The sequence below is a fragment of the Eurypyga helias genome, unplaced genomic scaffold, assembly GCF_000690775.1.
Source record: "Eurypyga helias isolate BGI_N326 unplaced genomic scaffold, ASM69077v1 Scaffold18028, whole genome shotgun sequence".
In the NCBI taxonomy this organism is placed as follows: domain Eukaryota; kingdom Metazoa; phylum Chordata; class Aves; order Eurypygiformes; family Eurypygidae; genus Eurypyga; species Eurypyga helias.
This window is the reverse complement of record NW_010267725.1, coordinates 13,127-23,067: the sequence shown is the minus strand read 5'-3', so window position 1 is coordinate 23,067 and position 9,941 is coordinate 13,127. Positions and strand designations below refer to the sequence as shown.

The following is a 9,941-nucleotide window of genomic DNA, read 5'->3' as shown; positions in this document are numbered from 1 at the left end:
CTACTGACATTTTAAAATATTCAGTATTATTTATGTATTTATTTAGCTATATTCTTATTTAGCCTTCATCAATGAACATATGTTAATATAAATCTACAGTTTTTGTATTTTGTTCAGAACCGCACAACATAATGGAATAATACATTTCTCTGCTTCTCTCTCTCTTTTCAATTATACCATCAAAGCAGGACAAATCCTGCTTTTTGGACATATCCAGAAGCAAAAAGTTCTTAGAAAAGAATGCACTTGAATGACCATTTGCCAGGTCAAATCATATAAACTATGATGATTCGATCTCACACTGGTTTAACTTCAAATACAATTCGATATCATCATTTACAGGTCTTGGGGAGGAATATGATTGTGTAGGACTAGGTCAATGTATATGTCCATATATATATATATGCTTTAATATGTATGTATATATGTTTGTAAAGATATTTGCATATACCCATATTTAAGGTCTGATTTGCCCTATGCACAAGCCTGGACATTTACAATTGCATTATATGGAGTAGTTTGATAGAAAGTATTTTGTTCTTCATCTCATAAACACAGTACATGAAATATTTTTTGCAAATGTTTCTATGTTAATGTTTTATGTACATATATCTTTTAATTTCATTTTCTGCTTTGATTGTGTATGTATAATTTCAGTAATTAGGGTCCATTTAAATTAAAAAAAAAACCACCGGTATTTATGAACTTGGTTTGGCTACATTGAGTCATTGTGTAAAAAAAAAAAAAAAAAATCGTGAGTTTCTCCTTAGTTATCATTATGCAAATTTCCTATAATTAGTGAGTCAAGCTAAGATATCTCAACTTTAGCCATTGAAAAGAGCTAGCTATCTAAAACATTAATTAATTAACTTCATAGTGCAATACATTTAGAGTGAAATCAGTACCTGTATTTGATTCTGTTCCCAATATTTATGAGGAAAGCATAGGAAAATAAAGATAGCACAATAAAACTATATCTTTTGCTTAAAGCTTGCTACAAAAGGCAGATGTTGAATATAACTCCTCTGGTAATACAGAATAAAATATGTCTTACATTGCACAAAAATACATACTTTGCATTGCATTTTATGTGTTGCCAACGTAAGTTTCATCTGTAACATCTTAAATTTCTATGCAGTATACATTACCTATCTATCTGACTGTTGTTTCCAGATAGCTTGTCTTCTTTTCTTTCTATGACTGTTAATTTAGCAGTTCTATTTTAGTGTATATTCTCCCCTAAGTGCATAAAGCACTTCTGACTGTTTACCCTTAAAGCTCCAGAGAGTTAGGAAAACCTCTAGGCTGCTTCTGTTTATTGTACACACTTGCACTCTTAAGGGTTTATTTTCAACATGAGGGAGACAAGTATAGAGATAAAGACTGATGGTGCATATCACTCTACTAGCACGTCTTGTTATACAGCACAGTGTATGACCTACTTTACATACATAAATTTGTATATTTGGTTTTAAATTGCTTCTGTTTTCTCATATGTACTAATTTGGGCCTTGGTGGTGATAGTTCACTTCATGTTTATAGTTTCTGCTGCTAATACAAAAGTGCTTGTTTGATTTCTTCACTGTCTGCTAGCTGTAGCAGTCAAAATTGCAGGCTAATAGTGAGACAAGCAGCTTGTAATGTATGATAATCAATACTCAGAACCTGTTTCCTATGATGTGACATAAAAGAGTGAAGTGAAAAGACACAGATTTTCAAGACTAAACCACCAAAGCTCATGCAGTCCAGGTGGTTTTCACTTCAAGGTCATTCAGTATTTGTTTCTTCTTCTTTTTTGACTTTATATTTAATTCAGTCACTGCTAGGATGCCCAGGGAGCAGAAATGGAAAGTTAGTCGATACTGTGAGTATGAATGCAAGTACAAGAACTGCTTTAGCAAATGCAGGAAATGAGAAGGGGAAGGAAGATATGGATTGCAATACATATATATGCTACATGATATATATCTCTTTTACTTAGAGATTGCCAGCAAACTTTATATTTTTATTAGCAGTAATGAATAATGTAAATACTGTGTAAGATTTATCCTCATACATGCATGCATAAGAGCTAAGAATTTAAAATCTTAGAACGTAGCTTATTTTTTGGCACAGTACTGAATACGTAGTGCAGTTAATTTATTTCCAGTGACTGAGAACTTCTCTGATCTTTACCTTTCATTTGAAGTTTCTTCATTTCAATCTCAGTTCAGGGAATATTTTTTTATTGTTGTTGTTGGGTTTTTTGTTTTTTAAACAAATAAAGTTCCGTCAAGCTTTAGGAGACACTGTCAAAATAGAATTTACCAGTTGTATATGTCATACACATACATGTGTTATCAATGAAGATAGCAGAGAATTGTATACAAATATATGATGATTTATTTAATATATTTTAAGATAATATGACATGAAACTATTACCTGAAAGGCAGGAAGATTTTCCCTTCTACAGATAGTCTTTTTGTGGTTTAATGAAATGGGCTGTAATGTATTGAAATCTTCCCATTTGTGTTCACTGATGGTCTCCCAGTACACTATGAGCTGTTGACACATCAAATATGGTTAGAAAGTTTTACAAGAAGTGCTACTTTTTTATGTAAGAAAGAAAGAAGCAAAGATGTGTCCTGCTTTGATAGTGTAATTGAAGAAAGAGAGAGCAGCAGACAGAAGTATTATACCATTATGTTGTGCAGTTCTGAGCATTTTATGGTAGCTAACATGTAGCATGCTTTTATTTTCATCTTTTGTTAAAAAAGGACCAAAAATATTTACAAAAATTCACAGAAAAGATAGTTAAGTTTATGAAATAAAAGAAGTTAGTTAGAAAGCTGATTAATGGCTTAGGAAAACCTTTAACATTGCCAGAAAACTTTTACTCAGCATTGTCATGAATTCCATGTAAAAAAAAGGTAATTTTAGATATGGTTAGAGAAAAATCTAAACAAAACATCTATTGTTTCTCATTACTATATAGGTCGATTTTTAAAGCTAGAGGCTGAGATTGCTACACACCTGCCATATAGGATTAGGAGGAAGAGAAAAAGAACAAAATTAATTCATAGCAAGCATTTTCAAAATTTAAATTTCTAGAATTAACATTGAAATTGTTGGATCTTGAACATTTTTTTTGTTTGTTTCTCTTGGATTTCTGTAACAAAACATAATCTAACCTGGCTAGTATTAACTACTGACAGTCCCACGATGAAGATTGGAACCTTCCTCTCCAATGCTCTTGCTCCATTTGCCTTTTAAAATATATTGATTTGATTTGGTTTGTGGAGTTTTATGCATCCTTTTTTCAGAGAGAGAGAGTGAGAGTAGCAGTTTCACCTGGCTTTAAGCACAGCTGTTTCATGGTGTAGAAGCTCTGGAAAACTAAATACAAAGAACTTAAGTGGAGGTGAACTAATGGGTGGAATGAAGTGTACAGCAATGTCCTTTGAGCCTGTATGGCTCACTTTTCATTAAACAATAACAACCACACATGCTATCTCTATGGTTATCCATACTAATAGCATCTCATACAAGTGAAGTAAAATCAAACTCTGCAAATTTAAATCTCTTCCTTAAACTCAGTTCTGTCACTATTTTATAGTTTCAGGGTTTAGGCTGTCTTTTACTCTTCCTTTTCACTACGAAAATTCTACGTTTTATTGTACACTAAAACCAGCATGCAACTTACTTTTCCTTAGAGTTCATAAAATTGTAGAATGGTTTGGATTGGAAGGGACCTTGAAAGATCATCTAATCCAACCCTCCTGCCATGGACAGGATTATCTTTTACTGGATCAGTTTTCTGACAAAAACATGCAACCTGACTTTGAAATCGTCCAATGATGGGCATCCACAACTTTTTATTGCTTTTGAAACCTGTCCTAGCGTCTCATCACCCTCATATTAAAGAGTTTCTTCCTCATGTGAAATCTAAATATATCCTCTTTCCATTTATGCAGTCTGGGATACAACTGGTTTTCTTGTCTGCAAGCATACATTGCTGACTCATGTCCAATTTTTCATCAACCAGTATCCCCATTTCCTTCTCCAAAGGGCTGCACTCAATACATTCATCCCCTGGTCTGTATTGATTCTAGTGATTTCCCTCACCCAGGTGCAGGACCTTGCACCTGGCCTTGTTGAACTTCATGACATTCACATGAGCCCACTCCTTAAGCCTGTCAAGGTCCCTCTGGATGGCACCTCTTCCCTCTAGTGAATCAACAGCACCACTCATCTTGGTGTAATCTGCAAGCTTCCTGAGGGTAGACTCAATCCCACTATGTCATTGATGCAGATATTAAATATTAGTCCCCATGTGGATCCTTGAAGGACGCTACTCATTACTGCTTTCCACTTGGACACTGAGCCATTGACCGCAACTCTTTGCATGCGGCCATCTAGCCAATGCCTTATCCATCTAACAGTCTATCCATAAAACCCATATCTTTCCAAGTTAGCAGACAGAATATTGTGGGGGAGATATCAAAGGCATTACAGAAGTCTAGGTAAATGACGTCCATATCTCTTCCTTTGTCTACTGATGCAGTCACTCCGTCATAGAAGGCCACCAGATTATTTAGACACAATCTACTCTTGGTGAAGCTATTTTGTCTGTCTCTAATCACCTCTCTGTCTTCTATACATTTTGTTATATCTTCCAGGAAGAACTGGTCCATGATCTTACCAGGCACAGAGTGAGGCTGACTCACCTTTATGAATTTTATATTTGAAGCATTTCTGGTACATTCTTCTCTTCAAAAATCACTGTGTTCTCCTTTCCCTGTACCTCATTCTCTCTTGCTTTTGATACTTTTTTAGGGCTTACACCAGTCTTAGATTTTAAACCCTTCAAGGAAGGGAGCACATATACAAAATGACACTTTTTCACAGAATCGTATCATTAAAGAGTATCAGTTCTGAGTAAATTATCTAACCCTGATATAACTGATCATTGTGAGATAACACAATTTTACTTAAACTGAAGTCACATTTATTCATGTCTTTTTAGAAATGTGAATAGTCAAAGCTGTTTATACTACTGAATTCTCATAAATATTTTTTAATGTTTCTTCTGCATCAGGTTTCTGCAGTGCAACTGTCTGTGAATCTGTTGGTTGCATAAAATTCTTAGGAAATATTTTTTCCAATTTAGAAAGATGAATATCACTTAAATTTTCCCTGTCTTTGGGCCAACAAGTTTGTTCTGCTTTTTTGAAGACCTGTTGTGCATGTCTCTCTGTGTGTGTATCATCCTAACATTTAAAGGTATACTCATAGTTTTTGTCTAAATTTTGGAATTCCAGGTATTTTAATAAATAGTAAATTCCTCAAATAAAATGAATATTTGAATCCATGTGCCCATTTTGTGGAAGAAAATGCTTAATAAGTTAAGACAGGTGTATAGCTGATTGAAGCCCAGAGATGATAAAAGGATTTGATCTAATCAGTATTGACTATAGAGTACTGAAAAGAAGAATAAAATAAGCAACTTTGATCAGAGTTGTGTTTTCCTAAAAAACAGACTGAAGGGGTATTTCTTGAATTTTCCTTATCCCTGACATTTGGTTAGAGTCATGTGTACAGTTATAAGATGGTAAATGGTGGTCCAAACATAACCTGTTAGTGTAAAATGACAGACAAGCTAAGTTTTTTTGAAGCATAAAGTTTTCTCTATGTCTTTGAATTGTAGAACAGGAAGTATCCAGCTTTGTGTTCTAAAAATGTAGTGAATAAAAAAGAATCTGGTTTAACTATATAGTTTGAAAGAAATAAGAATATAGAAATCCTATCTGAAAACATTATCAGTTCAAATAGCGTGTCACGGTTTGTCATTCTTCCAAATTGTATGTATTGAGAAAAACCATTTTCACTTACTTGCACCAAAACAAAAAAGAGGAAAACTGATTACATGATCCATACTCATGTCTAATAAAATTGCAATATGCACTTTTTGACAAGCTTATATTTAATGCATACTGATGGAAAATTCTAGTTCTCTGTTCTCAGCAGGAGGAGGAGGCTTTTTAAGAAAACCTTTTTATTTTGTGACTGTCACAGAACATAACAATTATAAATGAAATGGAGGTGACAAAAATGAAAAGCCAGCTTGCTGATTTTTATGAAGTGTTTGTATTTCCAGAAAGGCAGTCATTGCTCAGTTATTTGATTTGAAAAATTAATCCTGATAATGCCTTTTGAGTTCCTTAAGTACTGTTCACTCTTTTCTAGGATGAGTTTTACAGAACAAAGCCTAACAGATTTCTACAGCAGATTAGTTTACACATGAAGCTCAATTCCACTGAGAATGATTCTCTAATGACCCCTTTATACTTCCATTGGGCTGTGGGAAAGCTTTAATACGTAGAGAACTGAGTTAAATGAATCTATTGTCTCAACTAACAGGTTTATGCAGTCCTTCTGAAATATTTTAATTATAGCTTCTTCTTCTTCTCCATAATTAAGAAACCAGATGTCAAGTAAGCCCATCACGCATTGATCATAGGCTATCAATTAGTTTAAAGAAATCCACTTATAATTAGAGTTTTTTCTCTTTCTCCTTTGTTTTACAGAGCAAGAAGAATGTGTTAACTGCACAGATGAATGCAGAGTGCTTGGTCATTCTGACAGGTGTTGGATGCCACAGTTCCCAGCAGCCAGTCAGGCTGAGAATGCAGATTATCGCACAAATCTCTTTGTACCCACAGTTGAAGCTAATGTTGAGACTGAGACATACGAAACTGTGAATCCCACTGGGAAAAAGACTTTTTGTACATTTGGGAAAGACAAGAGAGAGCACACTATTCTCATTGCCAATGTTAAACCTTACTTAAAAGCCAAACGTGCCCTGAGTCCTCTGCTTCAGGAGGTTCCCTCAGCATCGAGCAGCCCAACCAAGACATGCATTGAGCCTTGCACCTCAACAAAAGGACCACTGGATGGTTGTGAAGTGAAATCAGGAGCCTTGGCTGAACCAAGCAGCCAATACTTGTCAACTGACAGTCAGTATCTATCGCCTAGTAAACAGTCAAAAGACGCTCCCTTCATTGCATCAGATCAGATGTCTAGGGCCTTTGCAGATGTGCATTCCCGAGTGAGCCGAGACTCAAGTGAGATGGACTCTGTTCTGGAGCAGTTAGACCGTTCAGCCCGGGATCTAGGCAGGGAGTCGGTGGATGCCGAGGAAGTTGTGAGAGAAATAGACAAGCTTTTGCAGGACTGTCGGGGGAGCGACCCTGTGGCCGTCAGAAAGTGAGGGGGAAAATAAGGACAGGCTGGCAGTTACGATCCTCTTCTGCTGATTAAAAGTAAATAAATAAATAAATACCCTGGTTGTAACAGATTTACAGGAATGAAGGAAGACCAATGCTGCTTTAAGGCTTTTAGTGAACATCTGAAGTGCCCACAAGTATGTTCTTTTCACTGCTCTTTCTTTTTGACAGATAACACTGGTTTCATTTTGACCAAACTTTCATTAGGACAGAATCAAGTACACTAAGAACAAAATGAAAAGACGGTGCCATTTTGACAATCTGTTAGAAAGCTGTGAGAAAGGTGGAATGGAAATACATCTGATACTTTAAGACTGTCCTCAATAGCTGATGCTGACTTTACTGTTTACGTATAAACCCCAAGAAAAACAGGGTTGAATAATTCTGACCTGTGGTGGATTTCCAGCAGTCACCACAGGCTTCTACTGAAAGTCCTAAAAGAGTTCTTGTAGTAGTCCAAGCGACACCAAACATTAACATTCATTGTGGTAAACATTTATGTACAAAGTTATCTGCCACAAATGTGAAAAAAAAAAAAGAACAAGAAAACAAAAAATCCCATTCCAGTTCATTATTCAACAAAACATATCCTGATCACTAGTAGAACACTTCATATCATATTAAGGTTTAATGTAAAATGATATAGTCCATCTTGTCCTGCACACACATAAGTTAATTCACTTGATGAAAAAGAAAATAAAGTTTTTAATATCTATTTAGCATTTTAGTGTCCAACAAAACTATAAATAGTTAGAAGTAAGTTTTAAAAATACTGAAGTCAAATAAAGTTGGAAAAAAAAATAGTTACCTTTAAGGGTAATACACAAAAGAAATTAACATTATTAACACTTTTTTATTCATTTGTGGACACTAAAATAGCTCAGGAAAGTGAAAATGTCTTAGACATCCACAAAAATCACATGATCATTTAAATGTGCAAATGTAAGAAGATTCAGTGTGTTTACATCAAATGACATATTTTTATTGATTTATTGCAGATTCAGTGCATATGAGCCAAATTGTTGAGTGTATAAGAGCTATATTGTGTATTTTATTAAATTAATATATAGTTGTGTTGCAAAAATATTTGGGCTTATATTGTAAATGGCAAGTGTTGCCTCGGTAGCTGTCGAACTCTATGAGTTTTGTTTTTTTCTGCTTCCTTTTCCCCATGGATTGTGGGAAGCAGTGCCTCAGAGCAAAGTCTCTTGTTTAATGTATGGTCTACGAAGTACTGCAGTACATAATCTGTTCAAAATGTGTTTGAGTGAGCTGATGGAGCTAACTGAATGGCCTACAAATACATCCATCAGTCATGGTTATGTGCAAGTCCTTGTAGAAGCTTCTACTGCAAACCCATGTTTAATAACAAAAATTACAGTTGAACTGACCTCTAGAACCTCCTTGTTTTTTTCCAAACACATGCAGCCAGCCTGTTTAATGTAGGATATTTTATTTACTTATTAAGAGAGTATGCCATATTCAAAGTTCACAGAGATGAAAAAAATGTCTGTGCCTGTGTGGCATGGGCTGTATTTTACCTGATTTCTTAGAATGTGCAATTGCTTACTGCAGTTGTAGATATACAGCACTTATTTTGGCTTTTTTTTTTAATTTGTTTGTTTGGTTTTATTTGTTCTGAAAATTATTTGCAGAATAACTTGGGAGATATTTTCTACTTTTTATTATTTTTCATAAGGATATTCTTGTTGTATTTGAAGAATTCAAAACTACCTTCAGATGAAAGTTAAAAAACAACCTATATTCAAAATGAACTTGCACAAAACAAGAAAAACAGAAGACTAAAATGTTTAGCTCAGGATTTGTCCCTTATATACTCCAGATATTATGTTGGAAATATATCTATGGGGCATTGTTTAAAAATGGTGTATTGGATTTATTAGATTTAATCTATACTGTACAAACATATAAACGAGGTTGGCAATCTCAAATAGCACAAAGCCATGGTTTTCATCAGTTCAAGAAAGTTGTTCCAACAACCTTTTTTGATAGTGGGATTCCTGTTAAATCATTATTTTAGCTACTCAGTCCTACAATGAATTGTCTTTGGGAGACAACCATCCTGACAGTTTGCTTTTAGCTCCTCCTGTTAAAAAAGTTTACAATTACATGTAAAAAAGGGATCTTGTACATGTTTTATCAAGCTACTCTCCATGTTTTGGACAATTTATGTATCTAAAATGTGGTGTTGTCTGTGTTATATAATTTTTTTTTTCTTTTTTTTTTTTTTTTGGCCAGGAGACCCAAGATTGGTTTTACTTGATAGCTTGATAGCTTGAAATTCCATAGTGGAAAGGATTTCTTATTGTTTGATCAGTCTCTTATACGTATTTCCACGGTGCCCATCACTTCAGTGTCTGTGCACCAAGTCTTTAGCTCTGCCAGTGAGATCCATTATTCAGCAAAATCTAAGCCAGTATGTAAATGCAGTCAAGTAATGGAGATTTGTGTCTTTTATAAATGATTTTAACACTGAGTAACCAATTGTACAATTCATTGTATGTTTCTGAAGACATAAAAACATGACATTCTAGGAAAGGGCTGTGCCAGTGTAAGAGGAATTTACCTTAAGGCTCTCTGTCACTAGTGATTTACTAGCTTTAGCTGTTTAACACATTATCTGTATTTAGTAGTGATTATTTATTTACCACTG

At 34.6% G+C, this 9,941-nt stretch overlaps 1 protein-coding gene across 1 annotated transcript; it reads left to right on the top strand.

Annotated features, from left to right (window-relative positions):
- Window positions 1-6,568: 6,568 nt before the first annotated feature.
- On the top strand, window positions 6,569-7,784 carry LOC104514020 (protocadherin-17-like; the record flags this gene model as incomplete). Its single annotated transcript, XM_010157543.1, has 1 exon — window positions 6,569-7,784. A coding segment is annotated over one exon (683 nt), but the record flags the coding sequence as incomplete, so codon positions are not given.
- Between the last annotated feature and the right edge of the window lie 2,157 nt (window positions 7,785-9,941).